This window comes from Scyliorhinus canicula, chromosome 7 (genome assembly GCF_902713615.1).
Source record: "Scyliorhinus canicula chromosome 7, sScyCan1.1, whole genome shotgun sequence".
Taxonomy (NCBI): Eukaryota; Metazoa; Chordata; class Chondrichthyes; order Carcharhiniformes; family Scyliorhinidae; genus Scyliorhinus; species Scyliorhinus canicula.
In genome coordinates, this window is record NC_052152.1 from 55,917,488 (window position 1) to 55,935,139 (window position 17,652).

At 45.5% G+C, this 17,652-nt stretch overlaps 1 protein-coding gene across 1 annotated transcript in view; it reads right to left on the minus strand.

Annotated features, from left to right (window-relative positions):
* f5 (coagulation factor V) overlaps positions 1–11,445 on the minus strand; it is a 153,474-nt gene extending 142,029 nt beyond the window's left edge. The window contains exons 1-3 of the mRNA XM_038802074.1: positions 11,115–11,445; positions 10,788–10,882; positions 10,307–10,429 (exon numbers count right to left, since the gene is read on the minus strand). Of these exons, the coding sequence (XP_038658002.1) occupies positions 10,307–10,429; positions 10,788–10,882; positions 11,115–11,251 (355 nt within the window). The 5' untranslated portion in view covers positions 11,252–11,445. The remainder of the gene's footprint in view (positions 1–10,306; positions 10,430–10,787; positions 10,883–11,114) is intronic.
* Positions 11,446–17,652: the final 6,207 nt, after the last annotated feature.

Consider the following 17,652-nt stretch of genomic DNA (forward strand, 5'->3'; position numbering starts at 1 on the left):
CATTCCTGTCTGGCAAAAAAGCAAAGGAGGTAAGAGGGCCAATCCATGGCATACAAAGGAAATTAGAAATAGTATCCGCTCCAAGGAAGAAGCATACAGATTGGCCAAGAAAAATGATAGATCTGAGGATTGGGAGCAATTTAGAATTAATCAAAGAAGACGAAGGGATTGATTAAAAAGGGGAAAGTACAGTACGAAAGTAAGCTTGCAGGGAACAAAAAGACTGACATTAAGCGGTTCTATAGCTTTGTGAAGAGAAAAAGATTGGTAAAGAGAAATGTGGGCCCCCTACAGACATAAACAGGGGAATGCATAATAAGGGACAAATAAATGGCTGAGCAATAGAATACATACTTTGGTGCTCTCTTCACAAAAGAGGAAACAACTCAGATCCCAGAAATGTTGGAGAATGAAAGGTTTAGTGAGAGGGAAGAACTGAGGGAGATCAACATTAGCAGAGAAATGGAGCTAGGAAAACTGATGGGATTGAAGGTGGCTAAATCCCCAGGGCCTGAGAATCTGCATCCCAGAGTGCTTAAGGAGGTGGCTCTGGAAATAGTGGATGCATTGGTGGTCATCTTCTGGGATTCTATAGACTCTGGAACAGTCCCTGCAGATTGGAGGGTAGCTCACGTCACTCCAATATTCAAAAAGGTAGGTAGAGAGAAAGAAGGGAATTATAGACCAGTAAGCCTAACATCGGTAGTGAGGAAAATGCTTGAATCCATTATCAAGGACTTTATAGCGGAACATTTAGAAAGCAGTAGCAGGATCAGTCAGAGTCAGCATGGATTTATGAAGGCGAAATCATGCTTGACAAATCTGTTGGAATTCTTTGAAGATGTAACTAGTACAGGTGACAACAGGGAGCCAGTCGATGTGGTATATTTAGACTTTCGGAAGACGTTTGACAAAGTCCTGCATAAGAGATTATTGCGCAAAATTAAAACGCATGGGATTGGGGGAAAAGTATTGAAGTGGATAGAAAACTGGTTGGCAGAGAGGAAACAAAGAGGAGGGATTAATGGCTCTTTTTCAAATTGGCAGGCAGTAGCTAGTGGGGTACCACAGGGATGGGTGCTGGGACCCCAACTATTCACAATATATATTAATGATTTGGATAAGGGAACAAAATGTAACATCTCAAAGTTTGCAGATGATACCAAGTTGAGTAGGAGGGTGAACTGTGACGAGGATGCAGGGATCCTGCAGCAAGATCTGGACAAGTTGGGCAAATCAATGGCAGATGCAGTATAATTTGGATAAATGTGAGGTTATTCACTTTGGAAGACAGATTACTACCCGAATGGTTGTAAATTGGGAGAGCAGTGTGTGCAGCAGGACCTGGGTGTCCTTGTGCACCAGTCGCTGAAGGTAAGCATGGAGGTGCAGCAGGCGGTAAAGAAGGCTAATGATATGTTAGCCTCCGTTGCAAGAGGTTTCGAGTATAGAAGCAGGGCTGCGTTGCTGCAATTATACAGGGCCTTGGTGAGGCCACACCTGGAGTACTGTGTGCAGTTTTGGTCTCCTTCTCTGAGGAAGGATGTTCTTGCTCTCAAGGGAGAGCAGCGAAGGTTTACCAGACTGATTCCAGGGATGGCGGGACTGGACTGTCATATGAGAGATTGACTAGGTTGGGATTGTTCACGCTGGAGTTCAGAAGAATATGGGGTGGGGGGGGGATCTCATAGAGACTTATAAAATTTTTACAGGACTAGACAGGGTAGATACAGGGAAGATGTTACCAATGATGGGTGTGTCCAGAACCAGAGGTCACAGTCTGAGGATTCAGTGTAAACCATTTTGGACAGAGATAAGGAGACATTTATTCACCCAAAGAGTGGTGAGCCTGTGGAATTCATTATCACAGGAAGTAGTTGATGCTAAAACATTGAATATATTCAAGAGGCAGCTGGATACAGCACATGGGGAGAATGGGATCAAAAGCTATGGGGAGAAAGCAGGATTAGGCTATTGAGTTTGTTGATCAGACATGATCGTGATGAATGGTGGAGCAGGCTCGAAGGGCCAAAAGGCCTCCTCCTCCTGCTGATATCTTCTATGTCTCTATGTAACACCTTTTCCATCCTTATGTCAACTGTTCCTCAACTCTCCATTAAGCTAGGAGGCGCACTGATGCATGTTTTAGCCAGATCTAGAATCACAATATGGACAGCTCTCACTGCTGCAGAGAAAGCAGTCACAGTTCTAAATTTAAATCCCATTGGCTCATTCCAGCAAACTACAGAGACCTTTCCACCAGATCAGTCAGCTCACAGTACATTTCCACATAAAACCTTCTTTTCTAGTTTGTACTTCAAAGTGAGGATGACCATGTTCATCATCTTGGGTGTTTGTTCAGGTTCCAGAAGGTAAGCAGATGACTGCTAAGGCCAACCTCCATCAGGAAGGTTCTGCTGCAAAGAGGATAGGATTTCCCCAGACAATGGAGTTTTGGACAAGTTACTGGCTTGGGATTTTCTCTGACTCTGATATGTGCTTAATTTTGAAAGAGGCCACTGTATTTTTTATTTCACTGCAGCAGGTGCAGCGAACCTGGATGAGCTTCTCCCAGGACTCAAAATCGATATCAAAATTCCGAAGTGAAGCCCCTCAGCATGTCCATGTAACGCTTCCTTTGACCACCAAAAGAGAGCACCCCAGACTCAATGTCAGCATATAAGATTTGCTTTATCAAGCAAGCATCTTGGCTACATGCCCAACGCAGCCTAGTTGTGACTGTACCAATATGGTGTGGATGTTTGGGGTGCCAGCTCGGGTGAGCATCTGAGTGTCTTGCCATCTTCTCGTCAGAGGATTCTAAAGTAGCTCAAGGGAAAGTGGTTGAAGCTCTGATGCTGATACATCTTCCAAGTCTTGCACGCGTAGGGCAGAAGGGGCAGGGCTTTCAGTCTGGTCGGCGGACTTACTCCTTTTCATTCTCAGACTGATGTTTAAAATCGGACAGGGATCATCAATAGCCTGTTTACCAAGGCTGCTCCGTTTATGCAATCTGATCTGAGTGGGTCATCAGATTTTCCACAAGTACCAGATTCCCCATGCGGCTGTAACAAAACCTATTATCGGCACCTTTATATTTAAAACAAATGTGACATAGAAGATCTATGTGGACATGCCACAGAAGTTCCAGAAAAATCTTGTCATTAATAATTAATAGTTCAGTAAATGTATTGATTGTTCCCCCTTTCTAATACATACAGTTGAAACATTAAGCAGGCTGTCAATACAGATGTGATTTACCCTTCCAAGTTATTTACACAGGGCATCTACAAACACAGAGCCCCCAACAACGTCATTCATTATGCTAATTCACAGAATCAACACCTGCACATTTACCAGGCAACATTTCAAATATTGGTGGATCTTTTTAGCATAAATATACACATAGAAAATTAACAAAATACCACACAGCAGATAGTCAACTTATTCCATATTTATGTGTCTGCACAGTTTTCAGCATTATAATTGTATGTGTCAGCACATGTCAATTTGTCTTTTTATTCTTTCATGGGGAGTGGGCGTCACCAGCAATATCAGCATCTGTTGCCCATTCCTAAAGACCAAGTGATGGTGAGTAGCTTTCTTGAACCACTGCAATCCACCTGGCACAGGTACATCCCCGGTGCTGTTAGGGAGGGAGTTCTAGGATTTTGATCCTGTGAAATTGAAGGTATGGTGATATAATTCTAAGTCAAGACAGAGTGCAGCTTGGAGGAGAACTTGCGGCTGGTGGCCTTTCCATGCATCTACTGCCCTTGTCCTTATAGGTGATAGAGGTAGCAGCTTTAGAAGGTGCTGATGAAAGAGCCTTGTGAGTTGCTGCAGTGTATCTTGTTTAGATTTGTCACAATGATGGGACATTGTGATTGAGTGAAATGTATCTATAACTTCTCCAGCTAACCAAACACATACTGAACTGTTTAAAGAGAACCTGTTTTTGTTAAAAGATAAAAGAAAGGACACTGACCAAAAATGGCTACCATCAGTCAACGCCGGGTCGGAGAATCGTCGGGGGACGGCGTGAATCCCGCCCCCTCCGGCTTCCGAATTCTCCATTGCCGGAGATTCGGTGGGGGCGGGAATCGCGCCACGCCGGTCGGCGGCCGCTGTTCTCCAAACCGCTCGTTCTATGCAGGTCCTACCGACATAAATTGGACTAGGTCCCTTAGCTGGCGGTGCGGGTGGGCTCCGAGGTCCTGGAAGGGGGGGGGGGGGGGGGGGGGGGGGAGAATATCTGGCCCCGGGGGGTTACCCGGGCGAGTTTTCAAGGATTTTGTAACAGAAGGAGAAGTGGTCACATTTCCCCAGAGCGAGGCGCCTAGCTTGTAGTCATACTGAGGATTGCATGGGGCAACCAAACAATACTGCTGGGAAAAGGCATGGCTCTTCAACAGAGAGTGTAGTAAGTGCCAAAGTGATGGTAAATGGTGTTGAAGGAGGGCACATGCTCAAGGAATGGTGACCCCAGTTTTCTGGTGGATGTGGTCAAACTGCTTCTCTCCAATGACCTGGTGGGATCAAAAGTGATTTCTAGGGACAGGCAAAAAGAGCCTGGGAACCAACAGCAATATTCTACAGAGCTGCTGAGAACTGGGGAATGTTTAGGGGCCGTAAAGGAGGCAATAGAACCTGTGAGCATTGGAGTAGGTACAAAAAAGCTGCCTGAATTTAAAAAGGCGTAGGTTAAGCTTGTAGAGTAAAAGAAGATCAAGGTAGGACCTCCTTTACACATTGTAATTACTATCACTGCGCACCAGTGGTGGAGGGAGTGAAAGTTTATGTTGGCAAATGGGGGGTCGATCAAGCGGGCTGTTTTGTCCTGGATGGTGTTGAGCTTCTGGAATGTCGTTGGAGCTACACTCATCCAGGCAAGTGAAGACCATTCCACATTCCAACACACTCCTATCTTGTATCTTGGAGGGCGGGGGAGGGCAGGCATTGGGGAATTAGGAAGTGATTAATTTGCCTCAGATTTCCCAGCCTCACATGTCTTGTAGTCACAGTATTTATATGGCTGCTCCAGTTCAGTTTCTGGTTAATGGTAATATAAATTTAGGCACAACCTGCAAGGCCAGGTGAAAAAGCCAGTCTCACATATTTCAGCTTCATAGTACAATGGTATAATGGCAACTGCTGTGTTTAAAGCCGGAGAGGCTCTCAAGCTATTTACCGTTTTTTATCAGAGTCAACTTTGTGTCACTGTTTGGAGAAAACAAACGTTAGCACTAATGGTAAACATCTTGCCAACATTAAAAGGGTATCTGCATCAAATAAGACTGCATTTATATAGCACCTTTCATGCTCACCGATGTTTCAAAGCGTTTTAAGGCCAATTAAGTACTTTTGAAGTAGACTCAGTTGGAATGTAGAAAATGAAGCAGCCAATTGGTGCATAGCAAACTCCCAAAAAAAGCAATGTGAGAAATTGATTGAGTAATAAATATTGACCAGGCCATCAGGGATCACTCTCCTATTATTCCTCTAAATAATGTCTTGGAATATTCTACATCCACCTCAGAAGGCAGATGGGATTTTGGAAAGATGCTAATTGATGGTGCCCAAAGATGCATGTAAGCCAAATGCTCCATTTCCCCCAATTAGAGGGAAATGCAGTGACGGCAACTGGCCAGCTCTAAATTCCATAAAGCAGATACGCGTCTTGCAATATCTGAAGCGTAATGTAACCAAGAAGAAGAATTAAGGAGTTTTTTTTCATTCACCCATCGGATGTGGGCAGCTTGGCAAGGCCAACAGTTATTGATCATCCCTAACTGCTCTTCAGACATTGGCGGTGAGCTGCCACCTTGAACTGCTGTAGTCCATGTGTGGTGTAAGTACATCCACAAGTCTAACAGGGAAGAAATTCCAGGATTTTGACCCAATGGCGATGAAGTAATGACAAAATATTTTCTAATCAGGCCACAATGTGAATGAGGGAGAAATTTTGTAGGTGGGGTTTGTACGGTGGGGGGGGGGGGGGGGGGGGGGGATGGTTGCGGAAGGATGTCCCCATGTACCTGCTGCCCTTGTTAGCTCGTACACGGGGCTGGCATGATATGCTGGTGGTGTAGATGGTGAATATTTAAGATGGTGGCTGGGGTGCCATTCATATCGATTTCTTTGTCCTGGATGGCGTTGAGGGTTGCGAGAGTTGCACTCACTGGGCGAGGGGAAAGTATTCCATCACACTTCTGATTTTTGCCTTGCATAAAATGGACAGGATCTGAGGAGTCATGAAACGAGTTACATGGTGCAGGATACATGCTCCAATCTCTCATTTGCTCTTTTAGCCACAGTTTGTATGTGGCTGGTCCAGTTAAGCTTCTGGTCAAAGGTGAGCCGTACGATGCTGATGGTGGAAGATCTGTGGTGATAATGCAGTCAAGGAAAGTTAGGCCCTCTCTTGTTGGAAAATGATCATTGCCTGGCATTGTGTAGCCTTAATGTTACTTGCTAATTATCAGACCCTAGCCTGAATGCTGTCCAGGTTTTGTTGCATAGAGACAGCGACTACTTCATTATCTGAGGCATTGGGAACAGAACTAGACAGTGTGCAGTCATCAGCAAACATTGTCATTCCAGACCTTGGGATGAAGGGAAGGCCATTTATGAAGCAGCAGAAGATTGCTTGGATGATGGGCTGATGAATCTACAGTGATTGTAGTGCTTAGTACATTGAATATTCAATGAATTTTATGATTGAATGTGTACAGATAACTTAATAACATTTGTATAATATTAAATTGGTCAGTATTACCCACTGTGCAATAGATTTAAATCCATGCCTAAGAATACCAGTTGAAATAACAGTGGGGGAAGAAAGAAGACTTTGTGTCTTTGAATGTAATTTGTTTATTCACCCCCTCCCTATAAATAATCTTTACAAGTCAGCAATATTGAAGCTCAGACTTCATCATTAACCAATTTGCTTCTAAACTTGGATTAACACAATCAGATTAACTAACTTGACCAGACATGACTGAATCAATTTTTTAAGTCCAGTTTAATCCACGATTGCATTTCATACAGGGTAGCAATCTCACCGGTGCAACAGACATGAAAATCTCTTCAGTCAAAACCCATAACACTTACATTAAGTAATGTTGCTGAAATTAGAGATATTAAGAAAATGCTGTGCCCTGATTCAAAGTATGATTAATGAAATGGGAGTCAAGGTAAATGCTGCACAACTGGTGCCTTGTATCTGAACATGTATGGGGTAGAATTTCTGTTGGGGTTTCTGGATTATCTGCTGTATTCTTGGTAGAAGGTCAGTGAAAACCCTGAGGGAATATCCAGTTAAACTGCTTAAGGTGGAAGAGAGTTGAGGAGAACACCCAGTGAAATTACGAGTGTATAGTTCAATTAACTGCCTGCTGTGGTCAGCTGTATTGGAGCCACTTTCTTTCTCAAATGAAACACAAAAGCAGTTCAACAAAAAGCTGATCCCATAATGGAGAGGATTGAGAGGTGAAAGCTAGACAGGTCATTGGTGGGACTTTCTGGGCTAAAGTTTCTTGCAGTAACACAATTAAGTATCTGACTGGAATTTCGCCTCAGTAACAACTTTACGTTGCCACAGACTTCTATAATAATTATCTTTATTATTGTCATAAATAGGCTTACATTAACCCTGCAATGAAGTTGCTGTGAAAATCCCCTAGTCGCCACACTCCGGCGCCTGTTCGGGTACACTGAGGGAGAATTCAGAATGTCTAAATTACCTAACAGCACGTCTTTCGGGACTGTGGGAGGAAACCAGAGCTCCCGGAGGAAAGCTGTGCTGATACACCTATCAAAGCCACCAATGAAAACCCTTCGAAGTACAGAGATCCAAACAAAGCACTCGTCAGCACAAATTATTTTCTTTTGGGGGCACAATTTTGCCATTGTTCACCTCATCAATGCTAGACTTTCCAAAGGGAAAATTAAATTCACTTTCATTGTTATTTATGAAACTCAATAAAAAAAATTAAAGATCAAAAACTATTGCCGAAAGGTGATGGTACATTTGAAAATGATCCTGCCTGGAAGAGCTCTCTGACTTCTCTAAAGAATAACACAGTTTTAATAACATTTCAAATGTGCATTTATATAGAATGAAAGAACTTCTCAACAAATTGCATAATTCTGCTGGCAGTGTTTACAGGTTCATGGTTCAACATAATAGGTTACCCAATGTGTGAACTTCTGTATTCGTAACTTTAAAAATGAATTGCCATTGCACATACATCATGTTGAATTGAAAAGTTCCAAAAGCGTTGATGTTTTAATTGAGCATAAGTCATGACACACTACCCAATTTGATAGTAAAACAGAAAAAGGAATGAATTCATATCTGAACATGATTTAAGAATGTTACAAACCTGTTTGTTTTAATCTTTCTCTTTCCCATAATTGCCTTTCCTCTCTTGAGGACTTGTAACAAGATGCAACACGGCCTTTGATTCATCACAACAAGCCATTTTCCACATGTCAGTCCAAACAGGAAATGACGGCAGGCTATTCAATTATAGATGTATGAATTCCTTTATTATGTTGCCTATTTCCTGTCCCTAATTACCTGTGAAGTGGTGAGGGGTTGTATAGATGTATCCTTTAGATCATAAAAAGGAGCCTTTCGTGCTCAGTCCTTCCAAGCACTAGGCAAAGGATATCAGACATCATCCATGATTTGGTATGAATCCCAATAAAATCGAGATTACAATTGGCTGTCGCAGAAGGTGTAACACCTGCCCCTTTACCTCTTCCATGCTTAACATCCCAGGCCCAAAACACTCATTCCAGGTTAATCAGCATTTCACTTGCACCTCTTTCAATCTGGTCTATTGCATTCGCTGCTCCCAATGTGGTCTCCTCTATATCGGAGAGACCAAACGCAGACTGGGTGATCGCTTTGCTGAGCATCTTCGGTCTGTGCATATTCAGGACCCTGACCTTCCTGTTGCTTGCCATTTTAACAAAAGACCCTGTTCCCGTGCCCACATGTCTGTTCTTGGCCTGCTGCAATGTTCCAGTGCAGCACAACGCAAACTGGAGGAACAACATCTCATCTTCCGGATAGGCACGCTACAGCCTTCTGGCCTGAACATTGAATTCAACAACTTCAGATGATCAGCCCCACCTCAACCCATTTGTTTTCATTTCATTTTAACTGTCTTTTACCATTTCTTTCTTTCCTGCACCTTTCCTACACCTTTCTCCTCTTTGCTTCCCCCTTCCCCTCCCCCAACACCTACAGTACATCCTCTGATGTTAGTTTCCCTGCTGTTTGACCTTTCACATCTTTTGTCCTCTCTGGGGACTGCCATTAGCACTCTTTCCCCTTGGTATCTGTGGCCATTAGCACTCGGTTTCCCTGGGTTTTTGTGGCTATGACTCATCTTTCATTCTCGCTCCACAGTATAAATATTTCCCACTCTCTCTGTCTGTTAGCTTTGACAAAGAGTCATCGGACTCGAAACGTTAGCTCTTTTCTCTCCCTACAGATGCTGCCAAACTTGCTGAGATTTTCCAGCATTTTCCCTTTCGTTACAATTGGCTGTGTCCAATTGGCATGGGAACATATGTGCCTTCTAGTAAGAATGTCCAGTAGAAACCAGATGAAATGGAACGTATCGTGAGCTAAGTGGCAGCCTTTATGATCTCCTAGACATACTCCTGTGGAATAGAGAGTACAGGAATCTGACCAGAATATGCAATTCTAGTGCCACTCCAGCAGTCTTCCCTAAAGGGCAGATAAAATTTCCCTGTCATGGGATAAATCCGGTTCGTACATTTTATTTCTAAATCATAAAGCTGGTCAATAATATAAGTTGGACCAAGTGTTGTTTTCTCTGTCTGTAAACCTGGTCTTCATTCAGTATCTCCAGTTAATATCACATAAATGATCAGGAACTCACTGGGGTTGGGGGTTGGCAGGAAGTTTGGGAGGGAGGAAATTGAGGTGATAAACATTTTGAGAGACGACTGCACTGCTATCATCTTACACTTGACTTCATGTTTGAAAAGAGATGGATGCACACAAAAAATATTCTCCTTCAAATTGCAGCTTTTTGTATCAACGATCCTAACACAATGTCTTCAGTGGTTTCATAGTTTGGGAGAGTCTGGCACTATCTTGAAACGACACGTATTTGCAAACCCAATAGAAGCAAATTCCTCACAATGAAATCATTGAGTTCAAACTTTAGAGAAATAAGCCAGCGATTTTGTCAATGACAAACTCGACATGGGGCCTGATTGCACTTCGACCTATTGCACAAAGAATTAAATCCAATCTTACCATCGGCTGATTGACCCTTCATAATTCCTTGTGGGCAAATGTTGACAGGATAAGCAGCCTTATTCTTGAAATGGATTTTTAAAGTATCCCCCACTTCTGCTCGCAGCGTGGGGCCCAGTAAACCTGTAAAAATACCCCACAAAGTGAAAGATTGCAAAAAAGTGTATCATAACCAAAATATCAACATCTTCTCATCAACTGTAGATAATGGTAACAACACGGGAGGCACGGTTAGCATTGCCACCTCACGGCGCTGAGGACCCGGGTTCAATCGCCCCGGGTCACTGTCTGTGTGGAGTTTGCACATTCTCCCCATGTCTGTGTGGGTCTCACCCCCATAACCCAATAGGTGGATTGGCCACACCAAATTTCCCCTTAATTATAAAAAAAAGAAAGAAAATGGTAACAACAAAAGATGGTTTAACTCGAGTATCGCTTGATAGCTCCACGTTGTTTTTGATTTAATAGTGAAATTAGTTACCTCTCCAGGCAGGGCCATCCTTTTCTATGGCAAAGTTAGAGTCATGATACTCCTTGTAAACTATCTTAAAATAGGAGTCAATTGCAGCAGAGGAACTGAAAAAAAACACACCATTTCAGAAATATTAGTGCAGTCGTAAAAGCGCGGAACAATTAATTAACACAAGTGCAAATGTAATGGTTTTTTTGGGGGTGTTTAAACTGCTGGTTAGTTTTTTTTACAAGTCATGAACATTTCAACAGAGAAATAGAGACTGAAAAGAGACAATATGAAAAAAACACTGGTGTCACTTCAGTAGTTGAATGCTGTTTAAAATTGGATTTGTACCTTTCCCCTCCATGTCTGGAATAAACCCATTCAGTTTCAACAGCAGCCAAATAGTGCAACCTGACTGCCGACAGCCCGCCGTCTATTACACATGAAATGAGCAGCAGGAGTGTGCAGCAGCGCTTCATGCTTCCCATCCGATCCAGTGTTTGGAAAAATGTCTTTCTCCAAAGTCCGCCAACTTGCCCGGTTTTATTTGGTTTCTGACGTGCGCTGTGCAGCCCCGGTGACCTGGGCGGGTTAGCCTCCTATCCTCCCACCACATCCGCTACACAACATGAAAGAACACATCGTGCCATCAGCCTGCACAGACCCGTCACACACCTCCGGGTAAACACCGGGCCGGTCAGTCACACTGCGTGGAATTCCGCTCGTTTGGCAGCTGAATTTCCACTCCGTCCGAATTTCCAGGCAACATCCGCACAGACACAGAAGAAAAGGATCACGCAAATTACACCCCCCAAAAAATTGGTGCATTTCAGCTCGAGCCTGTCAGAAACCCGTTTGATTAAGATCCAAGTTGTTTTTTTTAATGAACATTTTATTGAGCTATTTTTTTGGCATTGTAACAGCAGCAATGTAAACAACGTACATGAAAATATAAACATAGTGCAAATACCACCTCCCTCCCCAACATGTCCCACCATTAATTAACCCCCTAATCCAGTGTTCTTCAAACTTGGGGGTGCAACCTGCGGGTGGGTCGCGGGCGGGTGTCGGGAGGGTCGCGGAGCCATCCTTCGCGACGCTCCCGATCGCACGAATCAGCCGCAGCAGTCGGCTGTTAATAACGCCGGCAGCAAACGGCCTTCAAAATGACCACAAACATATTTTAAAAAATCGTCCGCACTGTGCATGTGCGCCCAATCCTCGGACGCGCATGCGCAGTGCGACCGATTTTTAAAAAATATGTTCACGGCCATTTTGAAGGCCGCTAGCAGCCGGCGTTATTAAAAGCCGGTTGCTGCAGAGACACAGAAGATTTTTTTACCTAATCTATCTAATCATCCTGCCTAAAGGGAGGCAGAGGGCAGGTCATGTTCCCCGAACGTCGGCATCACGTGCTTCGGGCGCGATTGAGATTCCTCCATTTTGTTCGCAGCAAACAAGCAACAGGAAAATAACATTTCAAATGGATCGTTTTGTTATAAGGAAGAGAGGACCAGAGACACAAACAGGCCAGGATCTCACAACTAAACCTACTGAAGAGAGTGGCTCAGGGGAATCCACACCAGGACAAAGCAGTGTTGGTGTGAGCTATTCAGGGGAATCCACAGCAGGACTAAGCCGTGTTGGTGTGAGCTGTTCAGGGGAATCCACACCAGGACAAAGCAGTGTTGGTGTGAGCTGTTCAGGAGGGTCCCCAACAGGACTAAGCAGTGTTGGTGTGAGCTGTTCAGGACGGTCCACACCAGGACTAAGCAGTGTTGGTGTGAGCTGTTCAGGAGGGTCCACACCAGGACTAAGCAGTGTTGGTGTGAGCTGTTCAGGAGGGTCCACACCAGGACTAAGCAGTGTTGGTGTGAGCTGTTCAGGAGGGTCCACAGCAGGACAAAGCAGTGTTGGTGTGAGCTGTTCAGGAGGGTCCTCAGCAGGACAAAGCAGTGTTGGTGTGAGCTGTTCAGGAGGGTCCACAACAGGACAAAGCAGTGTTGGTGTGAGCTGTTCAGGAGGGTCCACACCAGGACAAAGCAGTGTTGGTGAAAATGAAAATCGCTTATTGTCACGAGTAGGCTTCAATGAAGTTACTGTGAAAAGCCCCTAGTCGCCACATTCCAGCGCCTGTCCGGGGAGGCTGGTACGGGAATCGAACCGTGCTGCTGGCCTGCTTGGTAAGCCAGCGATTTAGCTCAGTGAGCTAAACCAGCCCCTGGTGTGAGCTGTTCAGGAGGGTCCACACCAGGACAAAGCAGTGTTGGTGTGAGCTGTTCAGGAGGGTCCACACCAGGACAAAGCAGTGTTGGTGTGAGCTGTTCAGGACGGTCCACACCAGGACTAAGCAGTGTTGGTGTGAGCTGTTCAGGAGGGTCCACAGCAGGAAAGAGCAGTGTTGGTGTGAGCTGTTCAGGAGGGTCCACACCAGGACAAAGCAGTGTTGGTGTGAGCTGTTCAGGACAGTCCACAGCAGGACTAAGCAGTGTTGGTGTGAGCTGTTCAGGACAGTCCACAACAGGACTAAGCAGTGTTGGTGTGAGCTGTTCAGTCCAGTCCACAACAGGACTAAGCAGTGTTGGTGTGAGCTGTTCAGGAGGGTCCACAACAGGACAAAGCAGTGTTGGTGTGAGCTGTTCAGGAGAGTCCACACCAGGACTAAGCAGTGTTGGTGTGAGCTGTTCAGGACAGTCCACACCAGGACTAAGAAGTGTTGGTGTGAGCTGTTCAGGAGGGTCCACACCAGGAAAGAGCAGTGTTGGTGTGAGCTGTTCAGGAGGGTCCACACCAGGACAAAGCAGTGTTGGTGTGAGCTGTTCAGGAGGATCCACACCAGGACTAAGCAGTGTTGGTGTGAGCTGTTCAGGAGGGTCCACAGCAGGACAAAGCAGTGTTGGTGTGAGCTGTTCAGGAGGATCCACACCAGGACAAAGCAGTGTTGGTGTGAGCTGTTCAGGAGGATCCACACCAGGACAAAGCAGTGTTGGTGTGAGCTGTTCAGGAGGGTCCACAGCAGGACAAAGCAGTGTTGGTGAAAATGAAAATCGCTTATTGTCACGAGTAGGCTTCAATGAAGTTACTGTGAAAAGCCCCTAGTCGCCACATTCCAGCGCCTGTCCGGGGAGGCTGGTACGGGAATCGAACCGTGCTGCTGGCCTGCTTGGTAAGCAAGCGATTTAGCTCAGTGAGCTAAACCAGCCCCTGGTGTGAGCTGTTCAGGAGGGTCCACACCAGGACAAAGCAGTGTTGGTGTGAGCTGTTCAGGAGGGTCCACACCAGGACTAAGCAGTGTTGGTGTGAGCTGTTCAGGAGGGTCCACAACAGGACAAAGCAGTGTTGGTGTGAGCTGTCCAGGAGGGTCCACACCAGGACAAAGCAGTGTTGGTGTGAGCTGTTCAGGAGAGTCCACAGCAGGACAAAGCAGTGTTGGTGTGAGCTGTTCAGGAGGGTCCACAGCAGGACTAAGCAGTGTTGGTGTGAGCTGTTCAGGAGGGTTCACACCAGGACAAAGCAGTGTTTGTGTGAGCTGTTCAGGAGGGTCCACACCAGGACTAAGCAGTGTTGGTGTGGGCTGTTCAGGAGGGTCCACACCAGGACTAAGCAGTGCTGGTGTGAGCTCCAGGGCCTCTACTGAACAGCCCATTAAGAAGAAACTGAAATCAGGCACAAAGCAGTATAAAGATGATTATTTAAGGTATGGATTTATTAATTGTGCCAATGCAAATCAGGATGCAAGGCCCATGTGCGTTATATGCAGGGAAGTGCTGGAAATGAAAGTTTAAAACCCTCAAAACTTCAATGGCATTTGAAGACTAAGCATGGAAAGTTTGAGGACAAACCTCTTGATCTTTTTCAAAGGATGCAGCGAGAACTTAAATTGTCAGCTGAAGCCCTCAGCAGAAATGTTACACTCAACGACAAAGTATAATTAGCCTTTTACATGGTAGCTTACCGTGTAGCTAAAGAGAAAATGCCCCACACTGTAGCAGAGAGATTAATTCTCCCTGTAGCATTAGACATAGTTCGTACGGTCATAGATGAGAGGTTCGTTGAAAAAGTGAAATGCATTCCACTTAGTGATACAACAGTGACTCGCCTAATTTCTGATATTGCTGAGAATTTAGAAACCCAGCTTATTTCTCATTTAAAATCAGTGCAGGCGTTCTCAATACAATTGGATGAAAGTACGGATATTTCAGATTGTGCAACCTTGCTAGTATACGATAGGTATGTTTGGCACAATGAATTTGTTGAAGATTTGCTGTGCTACCTGATGTTAGCAACCCACACGACTGGCGCAGAAATGTTTGAACTTTTGGATAGTTTTGTGGTTGGAAAGTGCGGGCTCGACTGGGGTAATTGCAGAGGAATCACAAGTGATGGAGCAGCCAACGTGACTGGGAAAAACAGCAGAGTTATAGTAAGGATAAGGAGGCAGCTGGTCAGGACATTGTTTGGAATTATTGTTTTATTCACCGTGAGGCACTGGCATCGAAAATAATTCCATCCAATCTTGAAGTTGAAAGGAATAGTGAAAGTTGTGAATTTCATTCAACGCAGCCCACTCAATGCCAGACTTTTTGACACTCTGTGTTCCGATATGGGGGCTGAGTGATGGAACCATCAATTCTACGGACACGTGCTTGTAGGATTAGAATAGCGGTTTTAATATACTTACAACAGAGCCAGCCTGTTAGCCGTTGAACTTTCGATGAACTGGCTGGCTGACTCTGTGGCACGGATCTTTATACAGCAGCTCCAGGGGGAGGAGTTCTGGGTGGAGCCAAGGGGGGAGCCCAGTACAAACTCTCGAGTACTCCCAGAGCTACTCCCCTTGGTGGTCAGGTAGTGCGACTGCACTTACAATATAGGTACATATATATACTGGGAACAGAGTGACATTGGTAACTTATAATGCCGTGTGAATCTCATTCACCACACTGAGCACACACATTTATTGTTCCACACAGAAGTATGTTGGCTGTCAACAGGTCGGGTGCTACTCAAAGTTTACGAACTGAGGTACGAAATCCACGTTTTCCTCCTCGAGAGATTGTCCCCTCTGGCTGATTCATTTACTGATGAAACTTGGATGCTAGCAATGTCTTACCTTGCAGACATCTTTTCAATTCTAAACGAACTGAACCTCAAATTGCAAGGGAAGGATGATGATTGCTTTTGGCACTCTGAAGAAATCGAAGCTTTCCAAAAGATCTTGAAAGTTTGGCAATTGTGAGTGCAAAGCCAAAACTACTACATGTTTCCCACACTACTGCGATACATCGAAGAAAATAGCATTAGTAAGGAAACTGTAAATGGATTGGCAAGCCTTATTGAGTTGCATCTGGCTGCCCTGATCAACAATTTTGGTTGCTACTTTCCAGAGGAGAAGTTTAAGATGCTGAGAGAGAGGAGGTGGGTGAAAAATCCCTTTGAGTTTGCGAGCCCAGAATCAGTTCTTAACTTGCAGCTGCCTCCAAAAGAAGAAATTGAGTTTATGCGTCTCAGCTGTGACAGCATATTAAAAACACGGCACAAGTCAATGAGGCTGTCAACATTCTGGAGTAGCGACTCTGAGGAGTATCTGGAGCTGAGTAAAACAAGCATTTTGTTGCTCGTGCCCTTCACAACGACCTACATGTGCGAGGTTGGATTTTCCATCCTCACAAAGATGAAGACGCCACAAAGGAACTGGCTGAATCCTTCACCCGATATACGCATAGCCCTCTCTTCCTGTGAACCTGAATGGAGTGAGATCGTGAACACCAAGCAGGCTCACGTCTCTCATTAACAGTAAGAGAAAATGGTGGGTCGCGAAGGTCCATCGGTGTGGGTCGCGAGGGTCAGCTGGCGTGGGTCGCAAAGGTCGGCCGGGTTGGGTCCCGAAGGTGGGCCAGTTGGTAAAAATGGGTCCCCGGAAAAAAAGTTTGAAGAACACTGCCCTAATCTACGCTAACCTAACCCCCCCTCCCCGCTGACGATTAGTTCTCCGCAAAGAAGTCGATGAATGGTTGCCACCTCCGGGCGAACCGTAACAGTCACCCTCTCAAGGCGAACTTAGTTTTCTCCAGACAGAGAAAGCTAGCCATGTCCGATAGCCAGGTCTCTGACTTCGGGGGCTTTGAGTCCCTCCATGCTAGTAATATCCACCTCCGGGCTACCAGGGAAGCACAGGCCAGACCATCTGTCTCTTTCTCCTCCTGGATTCCTGGATCCTGTGACACCCCGAAAATCGCCACCGCTGGACTCAGTGCCCCCTTGTTTTTAATATCTTGGACATGACGTCAGCAAACCCCTGCCAGAATCCCCTCAGCCATGGACATGTCCAGAACATGTGGACATGGTTCTCTGGTCCTCCCGCAGATTTTGCACACCTATCTTCCACCCCAAAGAATCTGCTCATCTGGGCCACCGTCATGTGAGCCCGGTAAACGACTTTGAATTGAATCAGGCTGAGTCTGGCACAAGTTGCGGTTGCGTTGACTCTACTCAACGTGTCCGCCCAAAGGCCCTTCTCTATCTCTCCCCCCAGCTCCTCCTCCCCCTTCGCTTCAGCTCCTCAGTCTGCATCTCCTCTGATCCCATAAGTGCCTTACAAATGTCATAAACGCTCCCCTCACCTATCCATCCTCTGGAAACTACCCTGTCCTGAATCCCCCTTAGCGGCAGGAGTGGGAAGGTTGGTACCTGTCTATGCAGAAAGTCCCGCACCTGCAGATATTGAAATTTGTTTCCCACGTCAATGCAAACTTCTCCTCTAGCACCCTCATATTCGGAAAGCACCCTTCTATAAACAAGTCCCCCATCCTCTCAATTCCCTCCCTCCGCCATGTTCGGAACCCCCCCCCCCCCCCCCCCCCCCCCCCCCCCCGTCCATCCTCCCCGG